The sequence below is a fragment of the Asterias rubens genome, chromosome 9 (assembly GCF_902459465.1).
Source record: "Asterias rubens chromosome 9, eAstRub1.3, whole genome shotgun sequence".
Lineage (NCBI taxonomy): Eukaryota > Metazoa > Echinodermata > Asteroidea > Forcipulatida > Asteriidae > Asterias > Asterias rubens.
The window spans coordinates 13,173,349-13,189,986 of NC_047070.1; the positions used below are offsets into that span (position 1 = coordinate 13,173,349).

At 38.2% G+C, this 16,638-nt stretch overlaps 1 protein-coding gene across 3 annotated transcripts in view; it reads left to right on the forward strand.

Moving 5' to 3' along the window:
- The window catches only part of LOC117294415 (huntingtin-like), a 77,639-nt gene that overhangs the window by 39,743 nt on the left and 21,258 nt on the right, over positions 1-16,638 (forward strand). For all 3 annotated transcript variants that reach the window (XM_033776802.1, XM_033776804.1, XM_033776803.1), the window contains 16 exons: positions 448-609; positions 1,352-1,407; positions 3,855-4,003; positions 4,401-4,537; positions 5,149-5,265; positions 5,710-5,832; positions 7,280-7,491; positions 7,950-8,092; positions 8,716-8,858; positions 9,098-9,292; positions 9,819-9,922; positions 11,020-11,153; positions 12,231-12,426; positions 13,292-13,412; positions 13,908-14,030; positions 14,347-14,772. In XM_033776802.1, the coding sequence (XP_033632693.1) occupies positions 448-609; positions 1,352-1,407; positions 3,855-4,003; positions 4,401-4,537; positions 5,149-5,265; positions 5,710-5,832; positions 7,280-7,491; positions 7,950-8,092; positions 8,716-8,858; positions 9,098-9,292; positions 9,819-9,922; positions 11,020-11,153; positions 12,231-12,426; positions 13,292-13,412; positions 13,908-14,030; positions 14,347-14,772 (2,541 nt within the window). The remainder of the gene's footprint in view (positions 1-447; positions 610-1,351; positions 1,408-3,854; positions 4,004-4,400; positions 4,538-5,148; positions 5,266-5,709; positions 5,833-7,279; positions 7,492-7,949; positions 8,093-8,715; positions 8,859-9,097; positions 9,293-9,818; positions 9,923-11,019; positions 11,154-12,230; positions 12,427-13,291; positions 13,413-13,907; positions 14,031-14,346; positions 14,773-16,638) is intronic.

A 16,638-nucleotide genomic window follows, 5' to 3' on the forward strand; every position in this document is an offset into this window, starting at 1 on the left:
AAGTTGGGAATATTGAATTGATATTTTGAATATTGAATTTCCCGCCTCTATTTCCCGCCTTCGTACATCACTAAGCTAATCCGTATCCACAGTACTTAAGCAGCATCAGACATGTCAGAGTCCAGCTTTCTCCAGAAGACGATCAGAGCATACTGATCGAAACGTCGAGTTGAACCACCCCAACTCATTTAGAGAGAGTCATTACATGGTGTTACCACAAACCTTTCCATAACGTATTTCCACCATGCAAAGTTTCAAATCCTACAAATATTGAATTGAACATGCTGCTTATTGGAGTTCTGTTTGTCTAAACATCATTGTGTGATGAATTTAGTTTATGAGAATTCCATATGTGAAAGAGATCAACCGTTTTCTGTTTTGTTTGTGTTAATGTTATAAGTTTGTTTTGAAAAAGGTTTTAACATGCTTATTTTGTTATGATTTCAGTCGTCTGTGCACTCCTACATACGTCTATTTGAGCCATTAGTTATCAGGGCTCTGAAGCAGTATACGATCACCAGTAGTATTCCCTTACAACAGCAGGTACTGCACCTCTTGGCACAACTTGTACAACTCAGGGTGAATTACTGCTTACTGGATTCAGACCAGGTCAGTCAATAGTCATCCTTTCCAAATATCACTCTATCATACATCAAGTCAGGGTGAATTACTGCTTACTGGACTCAGACCAGGTCAGTCAATAGTCATCCTTTCCAAATATCACTCTATTATACATCAACTCAGGGTGAATTACTGCTCACTGGACTCAGACCAGGCAAGTCAATAGTCATCCTTTCCAAATATCACTCTATTATACATCAACTCAGGGTGAATTACTGCTTACTGGACTCAGACCAGGTCAGTCAATAGTCATCCTTTCCAAATATCACTCTATTATACATCAACTCAGGGTGAATTACTGCTTACTGGACTCAGACAAGGCAAGTCAATAGTCATCCTTTCCAAATATCACTTTATCATACATCAAGTCAGGGTGAACTACTGCTTACTGGACTCAGACCAGGTCAGACAATAGTCATCCTTTCCAAATATCACTTTATCATACATCAAGTCAGGGTGAATTACTGCTCACTGGACTCAGACCAGGCAAGTCAATAGTCATCCTTTCCAAATATCACTCTATTATACATCAACTCAGGGTGAATTACTGCTTACTGGACTCAGACCAGGTCAGTCAATAGTCAAATATTCCAAATATGATGGCTGAACCAAATATCACGCTATCATATTCTGGACCAGTTCCATCTATAAATTCCATCTATTATCTCTAAACTAATCATATTGTTGGAAGCTTAACATGCCTAATCCTATTTCTTTATTTTTCTTGTAGATATTTATCAACTTCGTTGTTAAGCAGTTTGAGTATGTAGAAGAGGGACAGATAAAGTAAGTTGCTCATTAACATTGGAGTGAATTGCTTCAAATTCATGTTGTAAAACCAGCAGATTGTATACTGTGTTATTGTATGAGAAATGGGTGGCTTTTGTTGAAACTCTGAGTGTATTATTTGAAAATCCAACTGTCTGAGTTTTAGTTCCTACAATGTACTTGCTCTTTGTACTATTGTAGCTGTATGTAATAATGCATACTGTAGCTTTGGTGCTCTTTCAGTTGAACTGTTTTGTATGACTTGGTGGTTGATCAATGGTTTAATAAATACTTCTGTTCTTGAATCGTGGAAATCATTTGATTGAATCTCACCACGCCTAAAAGAAAATACTGCTTAGGCGCCTTGTCAAAACGTCCAAGCTGTTCCATTCCGCGTGCATTCTGCGGGAGTCCGCGGATTTTTGTAACAAAAGAACCCGTAGCAACCGGGAAGGTCCACGGCCACGACGGCTCATTTACATGTCAATAAACATGAATATTCCGGCGGCTCTGCGGAGCGACCGGTCGGCTATTGTGAAGCCCAGCTTATTTAAATATCAATAAGCATGATCATACGGCGGCTCCGCGGACCGGCTGCCGGCGGAACCGTGGAGGAACCCAGGTGGTGAACAATGGCTTTACCTTTGCATGGCAAAAGCAAACTAAGGGTGTGTAAAGCCATTTTCTCATACGAGTGATTTTTAAGGCTTGGTTACATGACCGAAACATGTGAATTGTAGAAATGGTTTGTTTAGGCAGGTCTATGGACCACATTAATTATTTTGCTTTTGTTTCTCCTAGCCCATCTGGAAGTATTTGTTGTATTTTCATCTAATGTTGAAATGGCAGAATAAGTAATAATAATAATAATAAATAATCTTAGTAATAATAATAATAATTTCCATATTTTGGAGCAAGGTCAAAACATCCTTTCTCTGTGACTACCACGCCGTTTCATAGTGTTTCGCTATAATAGAAAACCTGACTTCCCAAACAATGCATCGTAGCCTCCCCCATACCCATGTATCGATCACTGTATCAATGACCCATCCACAATGTATTATGCAAAACTACCGCTAAACTGCAGTTCATCCTAAATAAAATTTAAACACCAAACAATTACATGATGGTCCAACATGTGTAATGCACAAATTAATGTTTTAATTCGGCCTCTGGCCGCGAAAACCTTTTATTGTGAATAAACCATTAAAATGATCGGAATTGGCAGCCAGTGCAAACTTGTTTTTACAAAATTAAACTTTTATTAACTAGGGTGGCAAATATTTTACATCGAATCAAACTTGTTTTTTTTATAGTAAGGGATTTATTTGGTGATGACGTACTCATGAAGTGATTAACATTTTGAGTTGTTTAGCCGGGACTCAACATATTGTGCCTTTTCAAAAATACAAGCCTCGTGAATGCCTGTTTGATGCCTGTTGAATGCCTCTGGAATGTTGAGGTTCAAAGTCGCCGATTTGGTTGACTATAATGTCTAAACATGTAGCTGGCGATTATCACGTGAGCAGGATGGTCGGCTGGCACTACCAACGTGCGTGGTACAATGATCTTGTCGGTGCAGCCTGTCTGCTTCCAGGACGATGGTACTCACTAGTTGAAAATGTACCATTCTGGGAGAGCACGGCCGGTCCGCGTCCAAGCCGCTGATATTCATGACCTGAAAATACAACTTGTTTATTCATGAGACTTATTGTTATACCAACAATAGCACCCGGCATGGATAGCTCATTAACTTCGCCGCGCTTCAACGCACATGGCCGTTCTTCCGTGGACTGTCCGAGGTCCTTAGCAACGGCAGTATTTGCTGTCCAGTCCGCAGACTGTCAGCGGAGGAACGCCCGGGACGTTTTGACAAGGCGCCTTATGGAAGTTGTTTTTGAATTAGCTGGATCCATTTACAAGTAATATTCATGACATGGCATTTGGACCAGAAGCTTTTCATGCAAAGTAATATTTTCTTTTACTGTTTAAACCTATGTACATGTAACTGTTAGGCGTTATGTTGTCTCCCAGTGCAATTGTAAAGGCAGACTTAGAATATTATAAGTTATCACACAAGTGCGAGTGGAATATGGAAAAATATAGCGCTTCTGCGTCCCATATCCATTGAAGCCAAAGGCTGAGTTGGATATGGGATGCAGATGCGCTATATTTTTCCGTATTGCACGAGCGTGCGTGTTATAATGAATTTATCTTCCAGTCTCACATGCAGCGCGCAAAGTTAAACATTTTAAACATAGTTTCGCGACGAACAGCACGCGCCCGCACAGAGTGTAGAATGTGAGATTTGCACTGTTCGTATACGGAGCATGAGGCATTGACACTCACAATACACAGTGTGCAATAAAAAAAATGGAAGTAGGTTATATGGTTTTTATTTTGTGCCATCAAAGAAGTACATTTCTATACTTATGTTGTATTTATGTTTTTTTCTATTTGTGCAGGGATTACGACACTCTAATACCACACATCTTCCACTTCCTGGTGCTGTTATCCTATGAGCGTTACCATAGCAAAGCAGTCATTGCAATGCCCAAAATTATACAACTCTGTGATGGAATTATGGCAAGTGGGCAGCAGGCAACTACGCATGGTAAGATAACAAATGTTGAATAAGTCCTTCAAAACTTATGTACTTCAATAAAGTTAGAAATGGTTTTGATACTTTGGCAATATTTTCTTCAGATCCATACTGAATAAAATGATTATAAAAAATCTTTACTCTACATTACCTTCTGAAGAATAATCTAAATGACCAGTAGAAAGAACTGTAATAATAAGTTCACTTTTATGAATGAGAAAACCTCACCACAAGTCAGATAAGGGGAGTTTTGTGGACCATAAACCAAAACTGACGGCAAAGTTCTGTTGGGCCAAATCTAAGTATAGGACATGGGAAATATGATAATCCATTGTTAGTTATTTATCTGTATTTATCTTAAGATAAGTTATAAGCAATAAGTTTGAATTGCTCTTTGTTTATTACCCAGCTGTGCCAGCTTTGAAGCCATTAGTTCATGATCTGTTTGTGCTACGAGCTTCTAGTAAGTCTGACTCTACTAGGGAGCTAGACACTCAGAGAGAAGTAGTAGTCTCCATGCTGCTAAGACTCATCCACTTCCATCAGGTAACAATTGCCTTCATGTTGGATTCATGCTGATTTACTGTTATTACTTGTTACTCACTGGGTTGCTTCAAGTTGATGCTTTTGATTTCAAATAGCTCAGTTTTTAAGATATGGACTGAAATGTTCTCATAGATTTGGCAGGAGAGAGGATTTTTACTTGTTTTGTAATGGAGTATTATTCCATGTTGGAATTGTATTTTGTGCAATCATTTCTTAGTCATAGCTCCCGTACGTACACAAAACATTGGTTTACGTTCAACATGTATTCATCCAAGATTGTATAATTGTATAAAGCTGGTAACCAGAAAGTAATGCAGAAAATTGATTTGTTTAATAATTAATAAACAAATAGCTTGAACCAATCAGTCAATGCTTCACTTTGAATTCGCAATTTTTTAGGCTGCAAAAGTGTATTATTGTTAACTTTTCTTTCACAAAGTAGCTTCATGAAATTGCCGAACCACCAACAAAGCTAGTTCACAAAAGAAATAAATCTCCAAATTATCATGATGTATGTAACTCTCATTTGTGTTTTGCAAATAAATTATCTCTCTCCTCTATGAATATATCAGGTGTTCAAATAATGACAAGTTGTATTTTAATTTCATCAGGCTCTAGAAATGTTTATTCCTGTCCTTCTACAAGCCCATCGTGAAAGTGAAGACAAATGGAAGAAGCTTTCTCGTCAGGTGGTGGACATGATTCTACCCCTTCTTGCAAGGCAACAGGTAAAATAAGTAAAGTTTGTTTTGACTTTAAATAATTAAATAAATGAGTATTTTTTCCTCCATATCATCTTGCAAAAAGTTGTGTGTATTTGACATGGTAGGTGTGGGGGTGGCAGTGAATAAATCCTACTAGAAGAAATAAATTCAGTAACTTCATCTGCTTCCTTTCAAGGATTTTAACAGAAGGTTTGAGTTTGTAAAAACCATAATGCGTGACCACAAGCATGGTCAAACTTGGCAAATATTTGGTATCACGGACTAAGATTTCATTGTCCTACATGTATAGTCAACCTATGGTATAATGGACTAGTCAAAAAGGCACAAATCACTAATAACAAGCTTTAAACATATAAAAGTAGCAATATATAATCGAGACAAGAACAAACTGCTTCAATTGTTACCATTCTTGACAGTTTTTTTTGTTTTCTTTCTTTTCTACTTTAGATAAACCTTGATTCCTTGGAGGCCATAGATACCCTTCATCATCTTTTTGGAGTTGTAGCTCCTAGTGCTCTACGACCGGTGGATATACTCCTTAAATCACTTCTCCTTGTACCGTATGAAACAGTAAGTGAGAATATTTAGCACGTTGAGCTGAAACACTGAAACCTCCAGAGGGCGATTTCACTAACCCTTTGCGATCATCGCATCGCATTGATCGCTAAATCCAAAATCCATCGCTAGTTAGCGATGGATTTTTTATAGCGATTTCACTAAAACTTTGCGATGAGGACACTCATCGCAAAGTTTTAGAAAGCGATGACAATCTTGCGATGACGCGTTAGTGGTCGCAAAGTAAAAGTTCATTGCAAACTTATGATACATTGCGCCATTCTGTGCTTAATTATACCGGTGTACGTCTTAACGTACAATTTGTCCGTGATTTAGAGTAAAATGAATGGCGCTACATTATTTAGTCTTGCGGTCTTTTACCTGGGAGACTCGGATTGCCGATGACAACTAGCGACGCAACTGTAGCCAAGAGAGCTTATATCGGTAAAAAGGAGATACTTTCTGGGTTCGATTATTTTAACTATCATTTTTACTATCATTTTTACAAAAAATGTGTAATGTAATGGCCTAGGCAAATTGGCAGTGTGAAGCTTAGTATTATAAGACAGATATGTCAGAATTTTCATTAATCCCACCGTTACAACATAAAATTATAGTAGAGGCCATAGGCCTACAAATGCCTGAACCCTTTGTAAAATGCCTACAATTTAAACATCGTCCACAATAGTTTGTATGCACCACCATGACAACGATTTACATATAATCTGCACTTATGCCATTTCATTTCGAGCGACGACCGACGATTTTGTTGTGGGATGTCAAAGGTCACTACTTTTAGCCTCTTACAAAAACTTTATTTCCCTTTTAACGTCATCGCAATTGCGATGACTTTAGTGAAACGTAGAATTAGCGACATTGAATTGCGATGGATTTGAGGTTTGCGATGTCATCGCAAGTGTGTTAGCGATGATTGCAAACATAGACGTTAGTGAAATCGGCCCCTGATCTTCCTTTAGTGCGAGTACTTATCATAGCAATGACACTGACAATTAAATTAGTCTGACATCAGTTGTGTAAATGTACTTTTGATTATAACTGAACATTCAGAGATGGCTAGTTGGTGTTTGGCTTGGTGTAGTGGTTTCACATTCAGAGATGGCTAGTTGGTGTTTGGCTTGGTGTAGTGGTTTCTTTCCTCGCCTTCCACCTCTAGGACCCATTTCAAATCCCACTGGGGACACTATGTGGTTTAGGCTTCTCTCCATTGCATTGGGATGAGGTGAACTCCCCATTAGCAACACACTTTAACAATCAAACCACACCCAGCAGTTCAGTCTCACAGTTATTGCATTCAAAGTTTCAAAATGTATACCTAGTTGTTAAAAAAAAAGTAATATTTGAAATATGTGTTAAATGTATTTCAACTTAATTTCAGAATCTCACATGATAATATTTGTTATTGACTTCAGTGAACAGTAATCCACTAATGTCTTGTTTCTAGGGTCACCCTACCCTGAAGCAGCGCTGGCTGGGTATGGCCCTGGCTATTCTCAATGTCCTGATCTCTCAATCCAAAGAAGAGACTGTTTTATCTCGACTTAGAGAGCTTGGTCTTACCACAGACCTCTTTGTCTGCCCACTGGAGGATGAAAGAAGTAAAGAAGAGGACATCGTTAATGCGAACGTCTTACCTCCTGAAGAAGTATTGGCAAGGTAGGAAAGGGTTATCTGGATCTTGAGAAATCTGCATCTCCACCTTAGGGTTTAATGTCAGGAAGCTTTGGTTCATATTGATTGCATGGTTAGGCATACAAAAAAATGTTATGTTGGCGTAACAGGCCCCCCAAAATAGGGAAGGTAGGTAGGGATTTTTTTTTTCACCATCCCAGCAATGAAAATGACATACATGTATTTTCTAATTGTAAAGCCGGTAGTATACACAATAACAAAATAAACAAGGCTACACACAACAAATAGTATTTATTTAAACTCTTGATGACATTTAAATTATTTTTATGTCTCCAATAGATTTTAATCATTAAATTTCTCCCTTGAAAAAAATAAAAATATCCAGGGTAGGCCTTATTTTTAGGGTAGGTCGGGTTATGCCAACATAAGATTTGTTTTCTATGCCTTAGATTGAATGTGATATTTTGGTTGTGTACCTGCAGGTTTTTACTTCAAGTGATTGGGTTCACAGTTACTATAAAGAACCCGGTAAATGGATCCTCAATGCAAACAAACCCCAATGATATCTTCATCTATCAGGAGTTATCTCATCTCTTGCTCTACTTAGCACACATGTTCAAATCAGGTAAGAATGGATCTATCTATACATGGATCTACACTACCATACCTTGTTATTTGGATATGTCTGGTCACTATAGTTTGGACCAGTCATGAGAGGTTGCCTGTATTTCTACATAACAACATTCTACAATCACCACCATCAAACTATTGTCAGATGTACACAGGGAACTCACGCACAGTTGAAACTAAGTTTTTTTTTGCAGTGGTCAAGTGTCTATTTTTTCCGAAATGTTTCTTGTTGTATAACTTCTCTTGACCTCTGTTATGAATGGGTTGTGTTTAGCATGTCAAGTTATCCATGTATGTTTCCATCACATGATGTTTAAAACATAACTGGAAAGATCAAATAATTGCCTTGTTGTTTTCATACATGTAATGTAGTGGTCACCAAGGGCTATATATAGTTATCTGCAAATGAAACGTACATGGAACCAGCCATGGATAGTCAATTTATATGATCTGCGTAAGATTTGGACAAACAATTAACATAGTTATTACCTTCATTGTAATTTATAAGAATAATTTCAAGTTAAATCTTAGAGTTTGGTTAAATTGTGCGTTGCATTCATTCTTGTGTTAGCCAGCACTATGATATTGTGTTTGATTGTTATGTATCTTTGTATACAGGAGCCTTTAGGAAGGTAGCGTCTTCCATGATGATCATGATACGAAACTCCAGGAAGACATGTTGGTTTACTCTAGATCAACTCAACTGTACCTTCCTACAGCTGACTACATCCCATCCTATACTGGTGCTTCAGTGGTGTCAGGTACAGTATTAACATCCTACACTGTAGTCACATACAAAGGTTTATCCAACGTTGTTCATTCATGTTGCTAACAGACATTATTATTACACAGTTCTTAATGCAAGTTGATACCTTGTAAAGGTTGAATATGAGTTAACCTGAAACATCAATGTACAAATGTAATCCCAATGCCAGGTCTTTAATGTAAAGCATTGTGGCTGGAACTCCTATTAAACTGCATGTTTGTATCCTTTGTGTAGGTTCTTCTTCTTTTGAACTACAGTGATCAGGACTTTTGGTCAGTGATTCTACAGACCCCCAAGAGGCAACCACTGTCCAAGTCCTTGTCTAGTGGTAGTCTGGACAATCTAGAGACTAATCACCATGACCATTCTAAAGGTTGTCCTGAAGAGGTAGCTCGGCGTGGGGGTTTGGTGCTCTACTGTGACTATGTGGTAGGACTCAAACTTTATTGAATTTATCTCTGCCAGGTGTTACCACAAATGTCTAATTTATTTATTTATATCTTCTTTACCCTGGGGAGACCTCTCGGTGAAACACTGTTTTTCAGAGGTGCCCAGCAGCTACAAACAAATATCCAAATAAAATTTAAAATGACTAAATGAAGGCAAATTTAAATAAAGGCCACGGACTTAAAATGACAACAGCTCAGAAGCGTACCAATATGAATTGAAACTCTGCATGTTTGGAAAAAGCAAGGAGATTTTTAGCAACACAATTTTCAGATTTTTAAAATTTATTATAGAGTTTTGTTGGCTCAGGTGTAGATCATAGCTCAGTTAATTACCTATTGTGTAATCTCATCACAATTTGTGTGCTCCAATTATGCTCTGGAAGACGTATTGATTAGCTTACTGTTTAACATAGTGTTTTGATTGGAAACATTGCTAATAGTACATCTTAAGACTATAATAGGGTGTTACGATCATGATTGATTTGTAATTTGCTGATTTGTTGCAGTGTGAGAATCAAGCTGATGCTGAACCCTTAACATGGCTGGTAGTCAACCACATCAATGAAATTATACAGCTATTTCATGAACCACCTGTGCAAGATGTTATCAGGTAAGTTAACATTGTCTTCTTCTTATTGCAAACATTTGTCAGACATAAAGCAGTCGGTTAGTTAGAACCCTGATATTGGGGTCTCTTATTGCAAACATTTGTCCGACATAAAGCAGTCGGTTAGTTAGAACCCTGATATTGGGGTCTCTTATTGCAAACATTTGTCAGACATAAAGCAGTCGGTTAGTTAGAACCCTGATATTGGGGTCTCTTATGGCAAACATTTGTCAGACATAAAGCAGTCGGTTAGTTAGAACCCTGATATTGGGGTCTCTTATTGCAAACATTTGTCAGACATAAAGCAGTCGGTTAGTTAGAACCCTGATATTGGGGTCTCTTATTGCAAACATTTGTCAGACTTAAAGCAGTCGGTTAGTTAGAACCCTGATATTGGGGTCTCTTATTGCAAACATTTGTCAGACATAAAGCAGTCGGTTAGTTAGAACCCTGATATTGGGGTCTCTTATTGCAAACATTTGTCCGACATAAAGCAGTCGGTTAGTTAGAACCCTGATATTGGGGTCTCTTATTGCAAACATTTGTCAGACATAAAGCAGTCGGTTAGTTAGAACCCTGATATTGGGGTCTCTTATTGCAAACATTTGTCAGACATAAAGCAGTCGGTTAGTTAGAACCCTGATATTGGGGTCTCTTATTGCAAACATTTGTCAGACATAAAGCAGTCGGTTAGTTAGAACCCTGATATTGGGGTCCCTATACTTAGATTTCAAAATAAGGTGTTCATTGGGCAACCCTGTTTTTCGCGTGTACACATATTGTGAACATAAACAATGCCATATCATGTAGTGTAGATATCTACGCAGAGTACATATTGATTCTGTGCACAGAACTTCCACCTGACATTAATAATGGTATAATTGTACGCTCGGAGCCAAGCATAATGATGTGGTTCACTACTGCCACACTAATTAATTGTTCAGAAAGCTAGTGGACAACAATTTGTACACTTAAATTAATAGTTCAGTTGAGATGTAGATACAGTACATGGAAATTGATTTTGAGATCTAACAGGCTTTAGAAACATCATTTGAATTATTATCAAAGTAATGAAACCACTTGAATGTTTGTTTTCTCAGTGCAATCCATCGTAATTCTGCTGCTAGTGGTCTGTTCCTGCGAGCTGTTAATCTGAGATTTGTTCATTTCTCTCATCCCTGTCTGGTTAAACTTACTCTACAGTGTCTTCAAGGCATACATCTCAGCCAATCAGGTGAATCATCTTGCAGAAATAACCATCTTTACAGTCCTTCTTTTCAGAAACATAGGCCCTTTTAGAAGCGACGGCTTTGGCTTTGGATTTGGCTCAAGATAGCGGTTGTTTTGACATTTGCACGTGCTTTGCGTACACGCGCTCAGGACTTCAGATGAGAGAAAGGAGCCTCAAGCCGAATCCAAAGCCAAAGCCGTGATTTCGAAAAGGGCCATGAACTTAAGGCTGAGCCACATTGAGAACAAGAGAAGGCTTTCTATTAGTTGAATGGGCATGTGCGTAGTCTGCGTGGAGCAGTTCAACCAATAGTGTTCTCTTTGCATTGTGATCGTTATCGTTTTGGTTATCGCTGCAGTGTGACTCGGCCTTAAGACTGTGCTTATGAATCAACTTCTGGTGTGTAGAGGTACATGTTTATGCATTGGTTCATGTTTATGCATTGGTTCATGTTTATGCATTGGTACATGTTTATGCATTGGTTCATGTTTATGCATTGGTACATGTTTATGCATTGGTACATGTTTACGCATTGGTACATGTTTATGCATTGGTACATGTTTATGCATTGGTACATGTACATGTTTATGCAATGGTACCAGTTTGTTTACAAATCATGTGCCAAAAAGGTTTCTATTAAACTTCTGAACAAACAAATACAAATCATAGTACACGTATTCTTAATGGTAGTCATGAATTAGACACATTAAATACAGGCACATAGCATGGGTTTGCGGGCTAGTAGTACACATTGTCGGCTTGTGTCTTGCCTTTTCAGGTTACAATTGCCATGAGCAACACCTAAACTAGAACATCATCAACATTAGAACACTAGAAACCAGCTCGTTCAATCTCTGGACCACAATATTCCAATATAATACTGTAATCGGTTGACACCCTCCAAGAATAACTCTTGAATTGTTTCCTCAAGACAATATTTCAAATGTTTTTTGTGTTATTTGTTTTCTTGAATGGTTTAAACAAAACATTCTTGTATGGAATGTTTTACCAGTGAGCATGTGATTCCCTTGTATAGAGTTGTTGCTTAAGGGTCTAATGAGTATCATAATTACTATTCAGGTGTTCTACTCACAATACTCATTGAGCGTTTCCTCAACACTCACCAACTGGCTATTGCTCGTCTGTGTGACTCCATTGCATGTAGGAGGGTTGAAATGTTACTAGCAGGTGGTCTACATGAAAGTGCTGCTCAGCTATCAGCAGAAGAACTGTGCAAACTGGAAGAGTATATGACTTCACATAAGCTGTCTCAAAGGTAATGATAGTCATTTAACTCCCTCCTCAGTCATTAAGATTTATATAGAAGTGGGACAAATCACATCACATTTTTATTGTGTCTTTTGCTCTTAAATAAAAACTAAAACCATGACCATCAATTGTCTAACAGAAGACATTTGATGTCAGCAAACTCTCAATAGTTTTATACTTACATAAAATGTACAACATGTAGTACCATACATGTATGAACGGCCATGTTTGTATTATATGGATGATTTTAAGTTTTAGAGTTGATGGAAACTTTGCTTGTGATTTTTTTTTTTTTTTAATATGCAGTGTCTGATTTTTTACCAAACATTTTTTTTTTTTTAATTCATATTTTTCACTAATGTGAAGCCCATTAATCTGTTATTCATAAATACCCCAGACAGTTTTGTTGGTCCACGTCACATGGGGGTGTTTAAGTGGTGTTATAAACACGGCAAGAAGTGTTTAAACGTAGGATTTGCGTGCAAGCTTTACGGTACTCGGTCTTGAATGTTGTTTTAAACATTTCAGGGTCATGGCCTTCTGCTCGGTGCTTTATCGCATGACCACGACCCTGCTGGTTTTAAAAGAATGTTCGAGATTGCCTACCACTAATTTATTTCCTTATTGTAAAATGTGCTATATAACTATTACTATTATAGAGGGGATCACATAATACCTTTAGACATGTTAGATGAGGTCCCTATGCTTTCTGCAGAAAAGGAAACATAAACTGAAGTTGAGTAGTTTCCCTATCAAACCTTCATCAACCAGAACAACACATTTATATTCTTTTCAATCCAATACTTTAATTTCAATTAAATACTGAAACTTATTGTTACTGATGTTTGATTGTTTATTTTGTGTTGTTGTAGACATCCTAGGTTAAGCTCTCTACTGACACGGTTTAAGACTGCAATCTCACACCAGGATAGCACAGCCTCTCCCTCAACCAACAGACCCTACACAGATCTTACATCAGTAATTCCTAATAAGGTCAGTTTACATACAGATTGGTAAGATACCTTTCATAATGACATGGTTTAAGACTGCAATCTCACACCAAGTATCCTTCTCTAAAACCAACCAGTTAGTAATTGGTACATTGTAGTTGAACATTAACTCCACTGCATGGCCATTAAAACGCAATCTTTAAAGTAGGAATTTAACTTTTAATTTGGGCTTCAGTTTTGCAAAATAACTTGCCTCAATCCTGAAATAATATCCTCCAAAAGAGCACTTCCCGTTGATATGCTTTGTTGGATACTTCGTTGACTACATTATTCAGTTTCATATTGATGAAGTCAGTCATAATTTAATCATCATGTTACCAATAGATCTTAAGAAAACAAACATCAACGTGCAATCAATCTAGGCACATTGCAGAAGCACTGTAGAGATACATTTATTAAACATTGCTTCAACAAATCCCTGCACATTTAAATGTTTACTTTGTGTTTTTGTGGTTGATGACTTTTTTTTGGGTTGTAGGAATGGTTTCTGTCGGTGGTCCAACAAGGTTGTTTTGGTCAAACAACTGCCTCAGCAAGAGAGTGTTCGCTACTTCTAGCTTATTTACCATATGAGGACATACTAGCCACTATGATGACAGAGGTATATACCAATTACACTTTCATGACTTAGTGATCGCACTACATTGAAATGCTGTTGTTTATAGACTTGATGGACAGAATCCTGTCGTGGCTATTCATTGACATATTGGACTGATAATTGCTTTATGCTTTTGATAACACATTAAACCATAGAGCCTGTAAATGAGGTCAGGTAATGCATGCAATTGTTTCCCCATTTCACCAAAGTCATGATTTTGCTCACATTTTGGATTCTGAAATTGAAAAAATGTGAATTTTGTATTTTAATTTGATTTATTGCTAAATTTTTACAAATTTGGTCTTAATCTTTTGTTTAGGAATTCAGTTACCCTCTTCTAGAAGACTGCTTCCTCGTTGGATTACAGCGGACGAGATCCCTACATCCCCAAGACTACAAAGGTTGTGCTACTGTTCCTCCTGAATCACAAGGATCTACCAAGAAGGAAGCTCCATTGGATCCAATGCTACAGGCTTCTTGTAATACTCTCCTGAGTCATGTTCATACTCTCATCTCAATTATGCCATCAGGACATAAGATCTTAAGGATGGATTCCAGGCTAGATTCAGACAGGACACAAAGGGGTCGATTGACATCTTTAATGCAAGATGGAGAATGGAGCCATCGAGTACATGAGTTAGCCTCAGCATTGGTTAAATACCTGAGTGCTATGAGATTACTAGGAATGGTCATACCTAGTCATGCTGAAATAGATATAGCTAGATTAGCAGTCACATGTCTGGAGGTAAGTCATATCAATGCAACTTATAATAATTGTAATCATTTTTAATCAAATGAAATTTCCTCTTAGGGAAAAATGACTTCCAGTCAACTATTGGTGTACAGGGGACTGATATGGTGTACAAACATTGAGGACACATTCCCATTGTGCATCTCTGTATGGTGTACAAACATTGAGGACACATTCCCATTGTGCATCTCTGTATGGTGTGCATACATTGAGGACACATTCCCATTGTGCATCTCTGTATGGTGTGCATACATTGAGGACACATTTCCATTGTGCATCTCTGTAGATATGGTGTGCATACATTGAGGACACATTCCCATTGTGCATCTCTGTATGGTGTGCATACATGTACATTGAGGACACATTTCCATTGTGCATCTCTGTAGATATGGTGTGCGTACATTGTCGACACATTCCCATTGTGCATCTCTGTATGGTGTGCATACATTGAGGACACATTTCCATTGTGCATCTCTGTATGGTGTGCATACATTGAGGACACATTTCCATTGTGTATCTCTGTATGGTGTGCATACATTATGGACACATTTCCATTGTGCATCTCTGTATGGTGTGCATACATTGTGGACACATTTCCATTGTGCATCTCTGTAGATACATGTATGGTGTGCATACATTGTCGACACATTCCCATTGTGCATCTCTGTATGGTGTGCATACATTGAGGACACATTTCCATTGTGCATCTCTGTAGATATGGTGTGCATACATTGTCGACACATTCCCATTGTGCATCCCTTTAGATATGGTGTGCAAACATTGTCGACACATTCCCATTGTGCATCTCTGTAGATATGGTGTGCATACATTGTGGACACATTCCCATTGTGCATCTCTGTAGATATGGTGTGCATACATTGTGGACACATTCCCATTGTGCATCTCTGTATGGTGTGCAAACATTGAGGACACATTCCCATTGTGCATCTCTGTATGGTGTGCATACATTATGGACACATTCCCATTGTGCATCTCTGTATGGTGTGCATACATTGTGGACACATTCCCATTGTGCATCTCTGTATGGTGTGCATACATTATGGACACATTCCCATTGTGCATCTCTGTATGGTGTGCATACATTGTGGACACATTCCCATTGTGCATCTCTGTATGGTGTGCATACATTGAGGACACATTCCCATTGTGCATCTCTGTATGGTGTGCATACATTGTGGACACATTCCCATTGTGCATCTCTGTATGGTGTGCATACATTGTAAACACATTCCCATCGTGCATCTCTGTAGATATGGTGTGCATACATTGAGGATACATTCCCATTGTGCATCTCTGTATGGTGTGCATACATTGTGGACACATTCCCATTGTGCATCTCTGTATGGTGTGCATACATTGTGGACACATTCCCATTGTGCATCTCTGTAGATACATGTATGGTGTGCATACATTATGGACACATTCCCATTGTGCATCTCTGTATGGTGTGCATACATTGTGGACACATTCCCATTGTGCATCTCTGTATGGTGTGCATACATTGTGGACACATTCCCATTGTGCATCTCTGTAGATACATGTATGGTGTGCATACATTATGGACACATTCCCATTGTGCATCTCTGTATGGTGTGCATACATTGTGGACACATTCCCATTGTGCATCTCTGTATGGTGTGCATACATTGTGGACACATTCCCATTGTGCATCTCTGTATGATGTGCATACATTGTGGACACATTCCCATTGTGCATCTCTGTATGGTGTGCATACATTGTGGACACATTCCCATTGTGTATCTCTGTATGGTGTGCATACATTGTGGACACATTCCCATTGTGCATCTCTGTATGGTGTGCATACATTGAGGACACATT